The sequence below is a fragment of the Podarcis melisellensis genome (genome assembly GCF_964234715.1).
Source record: "Podarcis melisellensis genome assembly, chromosome: 1".
NCBI lineage: Eukaryota > Metazoa > Chordata > Lepidosauria > Squamata > Lacertidae > Podarcis > Podarcis melisellensis.
In genome coordinates, this window is record NC_138528.1 from 74,836,734 (window position 1) to 74,852,431 (window position 15,698).

Here is a 15,698-nt window from a genome sequence, read left to right on the forward strand (position 1 = left end):
CTAGGCTATTTTAATACACTTATTTCCCTTTCCTTAAGTGCTGCTGTAGGTTGTGGTCTTTTATTAATGAACAACTTTTCTGTAGGTAATCCAATGTTCCTTGATGAGCTATAGCAATGTTACTAACTGTTTTTGAAAGACGTTGAAACAATAAACAATAAATCATAACCCGTGTATTCCTGAAGGCTTTATATTTCATAACACACTGCCGAAATGGGGCCCTTTCGTTAATTTTGGAATAGAAATGGATTGATGTTGCATATTTGAACAAAAGCCTCTTTAAACCTTCATCTCCTTCATATACAATATGAATGCATTCAATGGGTTGTTGTTTTTTTATTTTAAAAATGGGGTTTCTCCTCCACCTCCTCCTTCACAATGACATTAACCTGCTCCTTTAAAAAAATCCTCAAATATCTCCCCTTCTTTGTGAATTTTGATGTCAAATATACCTGGAGGGATATCCTAGAAACAGCAGGATATCCTTTGAATATGGATACCTGTACTTGACATTCAGCCATATTAATTCACTCATATTAATCTGATGCCTGTCAGTTGGTGTTTTTTCAGTATTTTGTAGCTTATTTTGTTTCATATCATTTATAGTCTACCTTTCTTCTGTCACGGAACCCAAGGGAGCATCCATGTGGCTCCATGCTGCAGTGTTTTAGCATTTGACGCAATTGACACTAAAGTAGTAAACATCAATACTGAGATTTTTTTTTAATACCACAACATTCTACGCTTGAGTCATTATTCCCATCACATTTATTTTTTAGGCACTAGGAATGAGCAGATGTGGGTGTCTTACCATGCAGTGCACTGGGATGCAAAAGAAGCTCCAGGAGAATAAGTGTCTCCATTGTAAGTACAGTGACAGTCCTTCACAGCGATGCAACCAGAGTTGCTTATGTCATCAAACACAGTGCCTAAAAGAATAAGGAGGTAGGTTAGGTATCAGTTTCATTGTTTTTAAGATCTGTGAGGCACATTACACCATTCCACTGACTTTGGTATTGTCATGCCAGACTCCTGATGGCAACCTACCATGTTACCATTTTCCAGTAGCTTGAGAAATTGGCATTGTGGGAGCTGCATTATGTGGGATGTAATCCACTGGGAGCAGTCAAGTACAACGTTCCTTGTTTTGCTAGAGTGGACATGCAAGGGAATGTTTGGTTCAGCCAGTCAAAACTTCCTGTCTTCCTGGCCTGGAGCATCCTTCCTTGCATGTGACTAGTAGGTGGGCATGACCTTTCCAGACCTGGTAAAAGGCAAGTCACGCTGCCACCTTCCCCTTTTCGACCTTCCCGTTTGTCCTGTCTGCTTCCTGCATCACCTGGACTGTACTGCTCGCTGCCACAGCAGTTCCCCATGTTATCTCCCATATGAGGTAAACCTGTTTGTACATGTGTGTAACTTTAAGCCTAAAGCCTGCCTTCAGGGATCACACTGTGCTCTGCCTGATTGTGAGTAAAACTACTTTTTGTTACTTATGAATAAGACTGTGGTGTCTTTATTCTTTTAGGAGGGATTCAAAAGGGGTCTTATCAGGAATATTAGAACATATCTCAATCTGGATTGAATTGTTTATTGTCTTAAGAAACTCACATGAGTTTGCAACCAGTTTTCTGCTCTGTAAGAAGGGGAATGCACTCTAGCAGAGTGAAGAAACTTGCTAGTGCAAGTTGGGAAGGATATTAATAATCAATATATCCTTTCCTGCCACCCTCAACATTCCCACACATTAAACACCTGTAGTAGTAGTAGTAGTAGTAGTAGTAGTAGTAGTGTGTGTGTGTGTGTGTGTGTGTGTGTGTTCTTGACCAGGTTTGCTTTGTTTTAAGAGCATACAAGCTACCATGCTGGATCAGTTCATTGAGCCATCCAACTGAACACCCTGCCCTCATAAAACTTGCCAGTCATTCAATCTCAGCAAAATTCACAGGGATTTCTTTTTTCCCTCTTTCTGCTAATACTAGAACTAAGCATCACCCACTGAAACTGAAAGTTACTCAGAATAGCACCAGCACTTCAGCATGAAATAAATAAATACATGCATTTTTTTAAAAATGAAAAAGAACGATCTTTTTGATTGTATGTATTTCTAGTTTGCCTTTCTGCAAGAGTGTATGACCTTTCCAGCAAGAAGTATTAAAAAATAATTGAAAACATTTTAAAAATAAAATTAAAATATGCAAAGAAGTGTGCATATATTAAATTTTTAATTTGCCTATCCACAAAAGCTCTCTATAAAGATATATAGAAAAAACAAGATCCAAAATAAATCCAAAAGTGGGGGGGGGGGGGTTAAGAACCACCCTTAATTTTCATAGCAGAGGATAGCAATCATGACTATCTCATTTAAAACTGTAACTGAGGGAGCTGTTTTCTATGGAAAGCTATTAATATCCAGAGCCCCTGCTGTCAGCCTAATGTTGTTTGTTGACTTACCTGGTGGACAAAAGCAGCCATCTGTACAATGATCTTCACAGAGCTGGGACCTTTCGGGATTGGTACAAGTATTAGAACAGGGGGAGCCACATTCCTGGTGCACCATATTGAAAGGGCATGTCTTGGCTGAAAGGAGACATGTATTAAGAAACATTAGATGACCCACTATGTAATTTTTGTGTTGGTTGTTTTCTTGAGGTGAAATTGCTTTAAACAAAAGGTGTTTTATGTTCTGGTGAGGTTTTTTTTTAAGCAGCAGTATGGAAAACAAGCCCAGTGAGGGGAAAATTAAGAAACTGGGTATATGTATACTAGGCAGAGACAAGAAAGCACACATCTAATACATGAAGAACTGTTGCACCAAACAGGGAAAAATTGTGTCTTCTGCTGCCCCAGAGGACAGGACTAAATCAAATGGGCTTAAGCTACAGGGGGTAGACTTCAGTGGAACAGGAGGAGAATTTTTTTGATGGAAAGTTCTATTCAAGAATGGAATCCATTGCATGGGGTTGGAGAGTTCCCTCTCTCACTAGAGGTCTTTAAGCAGAGGCTGGGCAACCATCTGTTGGGCTTACTGGATTTCTGTATTAAGGAAAGGTTTAGGCTAGACGGCCTACAACAGTGCCCCCCACATTATGATTAATTAAGTCTGACCCAGAGAGGCGGAAGTGCCTTTCAGAGATACTTACCACACAGATCTTCTGTCCTCCATTCCATTGGCAGTCCACCAGCATGGGCACATTGCCGGGAATATTCAGCAAAGGTGTTGCAAATGCAGTAATCAGTGGCAGACTTATCACAGCTGCACAAGTCTTCTACGCAAGCATCAATGTAATCTTGTACTTCAACCAGTGCATTGCAGCCCATGAATGCTTCACCAGTCAATACTGTTTGGCAGACAGTACTCTGGAAGTAGGAAATAGACAGTGTGTGTAATCAATGGGCTTCGTAAAGCGCCAGTTAGCTATTGAACTACTACTGATTTTAACCAATGATATTTGTAAGTTAGCATTTATTTCCAAAGGTTCATTGTCTCAGTGTCTTTTGCACTCCCTGAAGACAAAGCAAAGGGAAAGAAAATATCAGATCTCCCTTAAAAAGAAGGTACAACAAAAAGAATCCTTACAAACTCCTGACTGCAATTGCTTGCAGCTGAAGGGGCAGGATCTTGGCATTCTTCGGTGGGTCCATCCATCTTCTGCATGTTTCCAAACTGCACAGGATTCAGTTTGATGTCTGCAATAAGTATGACTAGCATTATTTTCAAAATGGTCATCCTAAAATTATAGTTAGAGCAGGAGTAGATAGGGTACAGCCAACCCTACTGGTCCAGGGTGGCACAGGCCACATCTTTATTTTCTTTATGCCAGATAAGTTTGGCAGATGGATGTAGAAGCAAGAGCTTGAGCCCATGAGGTGACAGCAGGTCAACTACTGGAAAGATATATTTTAAAAGTCCCCACCCCTACCCATTTACCTCAAGAAAGCCCAGATTCTTGTCCCATACCTATATATTAACAAATTCCAAGTTGTGATTAATCTAACAGCTATAGTTCCTACTAAGGTCAATGAGGTTAAAGTAAAAACACCCACATCTGTCTGCATCATCTTGTTGGCAATCCCAACCAAGATGCCTTCCTGGCCCCATCAAACCAGAAGTTGCTCAAGATCCATGGTGAATTCCCTGCTGGATGGGCTGTTATCCTTTAAGACAGATGGGTTGGTGCATAAGACCAAAAACAGAATGTAGGTCTGCCCTCTTTCAAACTTCCATGAAAGAATCCTACCCACATCTGCCTTGAAAGATCCTGCATCCCAGACTAGCACTATGTAGTGGCAAAGGTCAGGGAGACAAGATATAGCCAGGTCAGAAACTTGGAGGAGGATGTTCTCTGCTACATCATTACTCTCCTTGCTTGACACAAACTCAGGAAAGGGCCAGTGGTAGTGCAAGTGTTTTACATAGAGAAGGCCCCATGTTCAATTCCTGGTGTCTCCTGGTAGGACTAGAAGAGACCCATGTTTGAAACCTTAGAGAGCTGACACCAGCCAGCATAGACAGTGCTAAGCTAGATGGACCAATGGTATAAGGCAGCTTCCTATGTTCGTATATTCGAAGTTGGGAGCCCTGTTCCCACATTAAAAAAATATATACTCATGTTTTAAAGATGTAATAGACCATTTACACAATTAGCTACAAAATAGACAGGGGAAACAAAGACTGCAATTTTTGCAAGAGATCACTTCAACAGACGAGCCTTGGTCCTTTTAAAATGCCACACAGCCTTTCACAAGTGTTTGCCAATATAAACATTGCCGTCTTACAAACGAACTTTCAGAAGCAATAACAGAACTGCCTGTGTGCATTGTTGTGGGGTGGTGGTGTATACTTACTGTTAGAAACAAATTCATTGAAAGTTGAGATTCCATTGAAGTCTCCACAAAGTCCACAAGTCTGATTAGCATATTTCTCATTCAGTTCAAGCTAAAACAAATAGGGGAAGCAAGAGATAAGTATAGTGAAAGCACAGTGTTGAATATGATGAATAAAAATGAGAGCTGATGGCTGGTTTTGCATGAGAGTGGTGAACAACTGATGTATAGATGAACCCAATATTTACAAGCTGATTGAGCTTGTAAATATTTACTACCTGACTGAGCTAATTTTGAATGGCTCATTTTGATTACTCTCTATTCTTAGAACAGTTTCCCCTTCTTCCTTGAACCCTTCCCCACATCATCTTCCATGTTTGTCTGACAGGCTCCCCTGGGGCATGTGGGGCTGAAGAGAGAAGAGGAAAAAAAAAAAAAGGAAGCACACTCATCACTTCTGCCTGTAGGAATGTCTGGTTAGTGCAATTCTGCCCCTTCAAGTTTTGATGCAACCCACTGAATTAAGATATTAACATGATGAAACATAATGACCAGACCACCAAAGAAATGATCCAAGAGCTCAAGAGAGCAAAAGGATATATTGAATAATCATTCTGGTTCGCAATATCAGGCATGACTTATGAAGTCACTCATGAGTAAAATAAAACAAAAACAAAAAACAACCCTTTTAAAAAAATCTCAAGAGTTGTAGCTATCTTTACATTTCACTTTTAAAATAGTCTGAATTTAAGTGCTGGATTGTGCTTGTGCTTTTATATTCTAAAGCGTGTGGCTCAAGACCTTTCTCTAAAAGATATGCACTCAGGAATGCTGATTACATGAGAAAAGTGATTAATTTTTAGCAACAGCTTTCATCTTGTTTCCCCCCTCTTTACTAAGAAGAAGGTAATCTTGCATTAGGTAATCTTCAATGCCGAATACAGGCAAATTTGTTTTTTCCTAATTTCAAAACGAAATGGAGGGCATCACATCTAAATTGCAAATACTTTTAATCACCACTTACTTGCTAACAAACACAAGATAAATAGTGTCATGGTTGTTCGTTACAAAACAGCATATTGAGCATTCATATTCTTACCAGAAGGCCATCCTCTTGGTTCCACATGATCACCAAGCCTAGCTTGGAAACAATTTTCAGGTAACCTGAGACTGTCTCCATCAAGATTCCCAAGTGGCTGTAGGGCAGCTGGACACTGGGGATAAAGCAAATTGCAACTGAAGGTGGCAAATAGAAAACCTCTCGTTGACAAAAACCTAATTCATCTTTTTAAGAACATTCATGACATCCCTTCAATATAAACAGACACATGATTCAAGCATATGAAACTACACCATTCTTATATGACTTGAAGACTGATGTGACCCAGGTCTAACCATGACTATTCTCATGCAAAGACACTTTTCTCTTAACACTTTCACTTATAAATCAGCCTTATTCCAGCACTTTAGGTGCCTGATGATAGGATCGTTGCTCTCTGAAAACACTGGAGCCTGTGAACTACAGCTACAACCAATAAAAGCTGTGGCATTTATGACCCACCTTGGACTATGCATAGCTGTTTGCTCCTGTACCACACAGCCACTCTGTGTTGTTGGCCCCAATAGCATTAATAAGGTCGTTAGTAAAGTAACTGAACTTACTGTTCTGCATTGACAGTAATGGAGTGTGGGGTCAGTTCAATGGCTGCTCCATCAATTTTTATGATGATATGGCTGATAATGGCAGCATTCTCAACCACAGAGCGCCTTATTTGGATGTTGAAGTCTTCATAATCAGATTTGCAGTGGGAGGAAAAGACGTAGTTGCAGGTGCCAGGGAAATGGTAGATGTCCCCATCAAAGGTCTTGAAATGGAAGTTGCCCCATGTGCTACACACTCTCCCATTGTGAGCAGAGTTTCCAGCTGTGGATTCAAAATAATCTGTAAGGTTCTACCCAAATCCTTTGCTCACCCACCCACCCACCTATCCATTCATCCAAGAATCATCCTCAGTTTATCTTCAAAATCTACATTTCTATAAAATATGGCCACATGATATTCTTTTATTTGCTCTTGATCTGTTGTTTGACCTTGAAGGGAAGCCCATGGGTTGTTTCCCTTTCCTTTGTTTCTTCCTAGTCCATTTCTAACCGATAGGATACTAAGGTTCAGTTTTGCAATCTTCCTTTCTGGAATACAGCTGCTAAAGAGCCTTTGAAGTGAATGGAATGGAACTTGGATCAGTGGGAGGAATCCAACTTCTTGCTAATGGAATAGTTCCGTCAAGGAAAGCATTTCAGCTTGCCATATGGAATAACCCCCCTCCCTTCCACCCCACCTCCCCAACCCCAATCTGGGCACTCTCCCAACTCGCCAGAGCCAATGGTGGTGGGGGAGGACACAGGGGAGATGGGGAAGAGGAGCGGGGGAAGAGCCCCATTGCACAAGTGGAAGTCCTTGCATAGGGCTGCCACTGATAGGACTCATTTGTTGAAGTTCACCCAGAGAGTGGAAGATTATTGTCTAAAACACAAGAATGTGGTTTGTGGTTTACTTACCTTTCACAGCCAGAGTTGTTCTCATGGGAGGGATGATGGTCACAGGAGGACTACGAGATGGTTTGACAAAAGCTGATGGAAATAAATATGATTACAGCTTGTACCAGCATTTCCATAATGAAATAATAGAGAGATATCTCCAAATCCATTTGATGAATAAAGCTCTAATGCAGCTTCCCCCTGCCTGGCGCTCTCCAGACCATCTGAACTACAACTTCCACAATCTCTTACTGTTGGTCTTGATGGCTGAGGCAATGAGAGTTCAACTATGATTCTCAACCCCCCCCCCCATTTCTATTCTGGATAGTGTGGCTTTTAAATGCAAATTCTAGTGAGCTATTAAAGGATTCTAAGGTAGAGGCCAAGTGGCTGGTGATGAAATCCTGAGATTTGTCATACTGATAGCCCAATTCTGTGCATATTTACCTGAAAGTGATTCCCCAGTGAGTTTACTGAGATTTCTTCTCAAGTAAGTAGGCACAAAATTTCTGCTTAAAAAAAAATTCTTAACTAAGTGTTCAGATATGCACATGAGGAAATTATTGGTGTGACACTACCTACCACTTTCTGCAGAAATAAAATGTCAAAAGTGTTCTGTCAGAATTGGCACCAAATACAACTTGTCAAAATAACCAAAATGGTACCAACTTTACTCATGTAATGAGGCTTTTCTCATGTGGAGCATACGGTAACTTGAATATGATACCAGCCTCTTCCAGGTAAAACTAGTCACATTGTAAATTAATTGCTTTCCTTTTGCTTTGTGAAAGGGCATCATATACACTGCAAGCAACGTGAGAGGGATTAAATCCTTTCACTGTGTTTGGCTCAAACAAAATGTGATTATGTTTTATGGAATATCTTGTTTCTGAACTTGCATACAAAGAGATTTGTGCTGGATGTATCTAGGCATAACAAACAGCAGCATCTATAATAGCATGGTCTTGGTCTGGATTACATGTAACATGAAGCCATCATATGTTGAATCAGAGTTGTTTGTTTTAATATTCAAAGCTGTAGTCAAACAGATTAAGCATAGTTTGTTTTCTGGTCACATACTATGACACACCATGGTTTGTTGTTGGCTTTTCAGCCATGGCTTATATTAACAAAGGTTTGACATTTTGTCCAAACCCAGCAGCCTTGCTGCTTTACCTTGGTTCATTTGGCCATCCTGCCTGAGACAATTGCCAAGTTACAGAGGCAGAATGCTAGAAACGAAACATACTTTGGGAAAATAAACTGTGGCTTGCTTACTTGTCTATAAGATGATATGCTGTGGTTTGTTAACCTAGCCATGGTTTAAACAAACCATGGTTTAACTGTGTGTGTAATTATAGTCGTTCTGTGTTGCTACACTGAAGTAGCAGTTCATTAAACCTGGTGTGAGAGGAAAGGATATCAGCATTTGAGGGTTTCCCACAGGCATCTGGGTGGCCACTGTGAGAAGACGATGCTGGACTAGATGGGCCATTGACCTGATCCAGTAGGTTCTCCTTGTCTTAGCCTCTTTTATCATTTCTGAAATCTCATTATGGGCTAGCCATGATGCAGGAATTACTTCCAGATATTCCCACACCAGTGCTTGCCCCTTTGCAGTAAAAACATAGATTCTGTTCAACATAAGGGCTATTGCAACATACAAGAAGAGAGGAGGTTTCCTTCCTACCTACTAGGATTCACCAACATTTGTAGTTTATGTGAGACTGAGGTTCCAGTCATATGCAGTTTTTTATGTAAGAATTTCTACAGTTTGAAACATAAAGCTTTCTACAGTTCCCCCAGAAAGTCCCTCTTTTCTGTGTTGTTGGTTTTTTTTGCAAAAAATATAAAAGATAATGAGATGCAGAAAAGTTATAAAAAATTACTTAGTGCAAGACTTAGCCTGCCTTTAAAAGCAATACAAAACTAGCTCCGTGTATCTTGGATGATTCAAAATGTGAATAATTTTGATCTTTTACAGCTCCTACCATAAATAGAATATAGTATATGAAATGAATACCATAGTTTATTTTAAGAACCACTTTGGTTATCATTTGCATAACTTGTGTCAAAGAAATTTACCTAAGAATTCTTTAATTCTATTTAACTGGGCAATATCCAAAGTTAGTCATACTCAGAGATGACTCATCGAAATCAATTGATGTAAGTAATTAAGTCCATAAATTTCAGAGGTTTTACCCTGATTTCGTTGGCTATTCCCCATAGTTTGTAGATTGCACAGAGTGTGAAACCCAATTAATATTAGGTTAAGGCAAAGCAAGAGAACAGATAAATTTGATTGTAAATTGCACAGTGATAAAAGCCAGTGTTCAACAGCACATTTAACTCTTCCATTGAATTTAAAGGGGCTTTGTATTGTTCTTTTCTGAATCTCTTTAACTTTGGCTTCTCCCTGTCAGTTCTGTTCAAACTGTCATTCTTACTTTAGCTAAAAGGGAGCCAGTTTTTAAGCATATTATGTAAAATGGACAGTGTGCAATTTATTGTAGAAAGGAAGGTGATCTTGCCAGTGAGCCATGCAAACAGCTTTCTCTAATTATTCAAAAACACAATCTAACATTCTTAGGCATTTCCAAAATGATAAAATTACTACGCGGATATGCTGGACCTGTCCCAGTTGGGAGTGATGCAGTTTAGAACTTCTAAGCACAAAGAGATGTATTTAAATGTCCCACTATCATGGGTGTACCACATGGGTGTACACCCATGCTCACACGTAATATATTTGTGTGCTGCGCAAACACCTATGCAATGTAAACATAGTTCTAGATTAGATACCTGCCTCGCATGAGGGTGTTTGCTTGCTCTTTGACTGATGGAAATTAGCATAATCTCAAGATAAACAAAACTTTATCCACTGTACACTATCTAAGAATCAAGCCTTAACACCCTACATGTTCCCAAAGATAACAAATTAATAGCTTGAGGAGCTCAGTTTTCATTTTCAGAGCAAAAAGGAACAGGTGCAACTTAGAGGGGCGTGCAATCAATCACTTTGTGAGCTAAAGCAGAAAACCTTTAGCTTCAGTATTGCCTCATCTTCAGTATTGCCTACTAAGAGGCTGGGATGCAAAACCATGTAGGAATTTAAAGCAGAGACCAAGAAAATGGGAAAGACAGAAATAATTATGGCTTGGCAACTGGCATTGCAAACGTATCTGGCTAGCGCTGGAGTCCAAATGAAGTTAGAAACACCTACGGTCATCATGTGTCGGCTGCACAGATGGATAGTCGTAATTTGACTGCTGCTGCTGTTGATCATACTGCTGGTCTTCATACTGGGATTGCTGGTCTTCATACTGGGATTGTTCAACCTGGGTGTTGACTGTGGCAACAGTTAAAACAGTGAGAAAGGGACTGCAACAATTCTGCTAACTAGCAAAAGGCAAAGGCACAGGATTTGACCAAACTTTAATTCATTTCTTCATTAAAAATATTTTTGCCTGGCTCATCAACTTAACAGCTAACAAGTAAAACTACATACAAAACATCATAGGTGGGGGAACTGGCATCAGCTCAAAATACAATTTTCAAATCATCAACCAGTCTCCTAAAGCCATTCCCTTCCTCTTTCAAAAGCCCAGCTAAACAAAGTTGCTTTTAGCATGCTATCTGAAACCAAGAATGGAAGAGACTATGTGAAATTCTCAGGAAAGGGCACTCTGAAGTCTAAGCATCAGTATTTTAAAAGACCTGTCCTATGCTTCAGACCATGGAGGCATATTGTGCATGGGTGTCTCAGCACACAGGCAGGCTCACTTACAAGTAGGCAGACCCACAAATTTGATCTCATGCTAGAAAAATGAATTTCAATACAGACAAATGTCAGGTTCTACACTTAGGCAGGAAGAACCAGCTGCACAAATTTAAGATGGGGGACACCTAGCTTGCCAGTAGTACAGGTGAAAAGGATCTAGGGGTCTTAGTAGACCACAAGCTTAGCATGAGTCAACAGTGTGATGCAGCAGTAAAACAAAGAAAAGAAAAAGACCGATGCTATTCTAGGTTGCATCAACACAAGTATAGTGTCCTGAACAAGAGAAGTAATTGTACTGTTCTGTTCCACCTTAGTCAGACCACACCTGGAGTCTTGTGTCCAGTTCTGGGCATCACAATTTAAGAAAGATATTGACAACCTGAAAGCTATGCAGAGGAAGGCAACCAAGATTAGCAAGGGCCCGGAAACAAAGCCTGATGAGAAATGGTTGAGGGAATTGGGTATGTTTAGCTTGGGAATGAGCAGGCTGAGAGGAAGGATAATAGCCTTCTTCAAGTATCTAAAGGGCTGTCACATGGAAGATGGACCAAGCTTGTTTTCGCCTGCTCTGGAAAGTAGGACCTGAACCAATGGCTTCAAGTTACAAGAAAGGAGATTCTGGCTAAACATCAGTAAGAACTTTCTGATAGTAAGAGCTATTCAACAGAGGAACAGACTCCCTCATAAAGTTGTGGATTCTTCTTCATGGGAGGTTTTTAGGCAGAGTCTATGATTCTACGATTATCTGTGGCTTTCCCATTTGTAAAGCATCAGATGCTTTCAGTTCTTAGAGAGTTCACTCCACTGGAGAAAGCATGTGCTTTACCACTGAGCTCTGACCCTTCCCAGCAGAAGCAGAGTATCAAGGCAGCAGACCTTTCCCACTCTCCCCCTCACGCCACACAGCTGATACTCTATTCAGATTTGTACTGCATGAACATGGAGGTTCCACTTAATTATTATGGTTAACAACCTGCCCTCCCTGACTGGTTTTCTGCTCTTCTTTCAAAGTCACCTAAGAGATGCCTTCATCTTGCAGCATCAAATTCCATAAATGTGTGTAAAGTGATGAAGGACTTTCTCTTATCTATCCTGAATCAAGTGCTAATCAGTTTCGTTGGGTAACTCCCTGTTCTGGCATGAGAGAGGGAGAAAATACATCTCTGTGTCCACTTTCTCAACACAATCCATGCTTTTGTCAATCTCTAGAATTCACCCCTTAGTTACCTTTCTTTTCTGAAGAAAAAAGCCCCCTTCTTTTCTAAGCTCACGTTTCCTGAGTGGGAAACTGCTCCAACCCATTAATCCCTTGAACTAACCTTGCCCAGTTATTGAGATAAGGTGGCCAGAACTGTGCAGAATTCACGTTCACCCACACTTCCCCTTGTCCCATGCCTAGAAAGCATGAGTCTCAGGAGTTTTCCACTTGCCAGATTGCTTTCCCTAGGAAAACCTGCCCTTTCCCACTGAAACAGAGCAATCATCAATTCATGGAAAATCCAGTTGACATTTGCTGTGATTCAGTTGTAAGGAGCGAGTTTCCCCGGAGGAAAGTGGTGGGACAAGATAAGTGTGGATAGGTCCTTCCAAATGCAAGTACACCACAGACTTATATAAAGACACTGGTGTGGATCAAGAGACTTAGTGGAGCAGACCCACTGAATGTGGCTTATATTGGTCCAGGGGAACTTTACCCCATTGATTTGAAAGAATAAAGCATGATTAACTTAGTCTGGATCTAACCCATTATGACACATTGCCTATTCTATTTGCAATCCCTTTCATAACAAAACCCTAAGGGGGATTTTGCCCTTCAACTGCTGCAGCATCCCAAGTTGACATTTTAACTAAGCTTTGCATCTATCGCCACCCTAAGCCAGGTGATAATTTTGATAGGAGTTGGATTGGTCATTAGACCTTTGAAAATCCTGTCAATTGACTGAACACCAAAACCTATTTGCACAATTTTTTGCCACAGTGTAGCTTCTTGTTGTTGGTATGCAAAATCATACCAAAACATGAACCAGTTGAATCAGCCTTGGGCAGCTTCCTCTTCTAGACCACCCACCTTTAACACCCCCCCAAAAAACCCCCAACAAACTTTCCCTTACTTGCATACAAATCATGTGCAATTCTCCCTGAAACAGCTGTCCTGAATTCTATGCTATTTCTTCAGTATAAATGGGTAGGAGATCTTAAATAAGGCAGATTTGTAATGATAGTGATGTAGTTCATTCCATGTAGCCTACACCAGCTGTCCTGTGGTGAAGTATTCACTGTATTTACTGATGCCCACATAGAAGATTGTAGCTGTAAGTGGAAACCATCCTGTTTCAATACACATTTGCAATTGAAGGGGAAGAGAGAGAAGTCATTAACTCAAGAACACTCTCTGTGGATGCACTGCTGAGGAAATAACTGGCTCTGGGCTTGGCTGGTTTAGTTTTCAAATAGCTATGTATTGTGCTATTTTCAGAACCTAGAGTTTGCATCCATTTTTGCTCTAGGCTCAGAAAGAAAATGTGAATGGAACTGGTTGACTCTTGAAATTGTTCTCTATCGAAGATGCTGATAGAAGGAAAGAAGCTTTCAATCCTGTGTTTCCCTTAAAAGTATTGTCTCATTTTCGCAGAGCATTTTAGTTCCATGGATCACAATGGTATGCCCCTTATTTCAGAATACTTTGATTCCATGGAAGGCTACTGAAAAATGCTCCACCGGCACAAAGTCCTATTCTGGTACCCCTTTCTGTATGGCTGCACTCAAATATAACTGGATTTAAACTGGAACTCAGTTCATCAAAGTCAGCAAGAGTTTTGCTACTGACTTGCTTAATGATGCAGTGATATGGTTTTACAAATAATATATACAATTCTCTCTTTGCCTTATTAACCTGCCAGGTTTGCTCCTTTCAACAATCACATTTTACAAACCTCATTCGTACTAGTAAAAATCAATCAATCAGTGTCTGAGCATAAAAGATGAAACCAATTTTTAATGGCTTTTATACTGAGGCTGATCTACTTACTGATCATGGCCTATTGATCTACCAAACGACTGCCTCGGGGCACTGGGGCAGTGAATTTTATATCCCTGAAACCTGAGCATATTGTCTTTAGAATGGTGATAGGAAAATACAGGGCAAATATGTTTAAAGTCCTGATTAGATTTAATGAGGCAAAGCAAACAAAATCACTGTAAAGTCCTTCGGACCATGGAGAAAGCAGGCACTAGCTATTGCCCAGGGAATGAAGTTCTGTTAAAATTTCCTACCTTTTTGGCATGTTAAGGCGATCACTAGCATTGGTATCCATAGTGGTATCCTTGCCCCCCTGCCTGTCCCCATCTTGGCTGGGATTCGGCAACAGGTACCGAACGACAGGCTTCTGAGGAGGCACCTGTCTTTTGATGACTCTTATATAGCAGGAGTGTGGACTTTGGCTCAGTTCCCAGATTGTTTCACAAGTTTCCTAAGAGGTGGGGCTTCAGAGATTTTTAGCAGGTGCATAGGTAAATAGATGATTTTTTTTTTTTACTCTGTCAGGGGCTGGCCAAGTGTATTTGCATCTGGGGAGGAGTATTAATTTTAAGGGACTTTTTTTTTCCTGTGAAGGAACTCAGGAGGAACAAGCAGTGGAGAACATCCTTCCTTTGAGGCTAATTTTCATTAAAACATTTTTGGAAGACCTGTAAAACAAATGTAATTTTGGAATCCTTAGAGGAAAGTGGTTGACTTACAATGTGTGTGTGTGTGTGAAAAAATTGTTCTAGGACATATCTCATGATTGCGGCTCGCATAATTTCAGAAGAGGTTTTGTGTTGACTGCTGTGTTTGCTGGGAATGGCGTGATAACTCAAAATTACATGAAGATTAGCAGCCCGAAACTTATTTACTTATTTGCACAATTTTTGGACTACCCTTTCCATCTAGTCAGGAGTGAGTGCTAAAACTAACATTCATTGAAACAGATCATATTAAATAAAAATAAAAACAGAATAAAAATCAAAGCCAGGGCTGGCCCAGGACATTTTGCCGCTCCAGCCCAAACTGAAAATGCTGAATCCACCTCTTACTCCACAGCCACCATTATTCCAAGGGAATAAAAGGAGCCAGAGAAAAGCAGGTGGTAGGTGGGTGGACAGTGGGTGAGTGGTGGTGGATGCATGGTGGCAGCACCCATCCCAGCTGTCTGGAACCTGCCACCCTGAGGTGATGGCCTCAACACACCTCATAGCCACACAGCCCTGATCAAACTGCTTCATAGCAATAGCCAGACAACATAGGCCATACTGAAAACCAGTAGAGATTAATGAATGGCATTGTCTTTTTAAAAGAAGTATTGAGTTTATGGTAAAACATTATTTGGGAAAATGCCCATTTCAAGCTCCACAAGTTGAAGGGTAACTGTCTGCAGTAGGGAGCCCCCTGGACTCATGATTTAGATGTAGAACCCTCATTATATGCACCTCAATTGCATATCTCAAGTATATGGGTGGGTGCACATTTAGGAAGGCCTTTGCAAATGGAAGATGTGACAACTCCTCAATCCTT

The 15,698-nt window shown here is 40.5% G+C and overlaps 1 protein-coding gene across 1 annotated transcript in view; it reads right to left on the minus strand.

The window, feature by feature from the left end:
* The window catches only part of MUC5AC (mucin 5AC, oligomeric mucus/gel-forming), a 58,710-nt gene extending 44,187 nt beyond the window's left edge, over nt 1-14,523 (minus strand). Inside the window, exons 1-10 of the mRNA XM_081903505.1 lie at nt 14,420-14,523; nt 10,589-10,714; nt 7,387-7,458; nt 6,490-6,751; nt 5,927-6,041; nt 4,849-4,939; nt 3,581-3,690; nt 3,144-3,360; nt 2,455-2,580; nt 812-929 (exon numbers count right to left, since the gene is read on the minus strand). Of these exons, the coding sequence (XP_081759631.1) occupies nt 812-929; nt 2,455-2,580; nt 3,144-3,360; nt 3,581-3,690; nt 4,849-4,939; nt 5,927-6,041; nt 6,490-6,751; nt 7,387-7,458; nt 10,589-10,714; nt 14,420-14,492 (1,310 nt within the window). The 5' untranslated portion in view covers nt 14,493-14,523. The remainder of the gene's footprint in view (nt 1-811; nt 930-2,454; nt 2,581-3,143; nt 3,361-3,580; nt 3,691-4,848; nt 4,940-5,926; nt 6,042-6,489; nt 6,752-7,386; nt 7,459-10,588; nt 10,715-14,419) is intronic.
* Between the last annotated feature and the right edge of the window lie 1,175 nt (nt 14,524-15,698).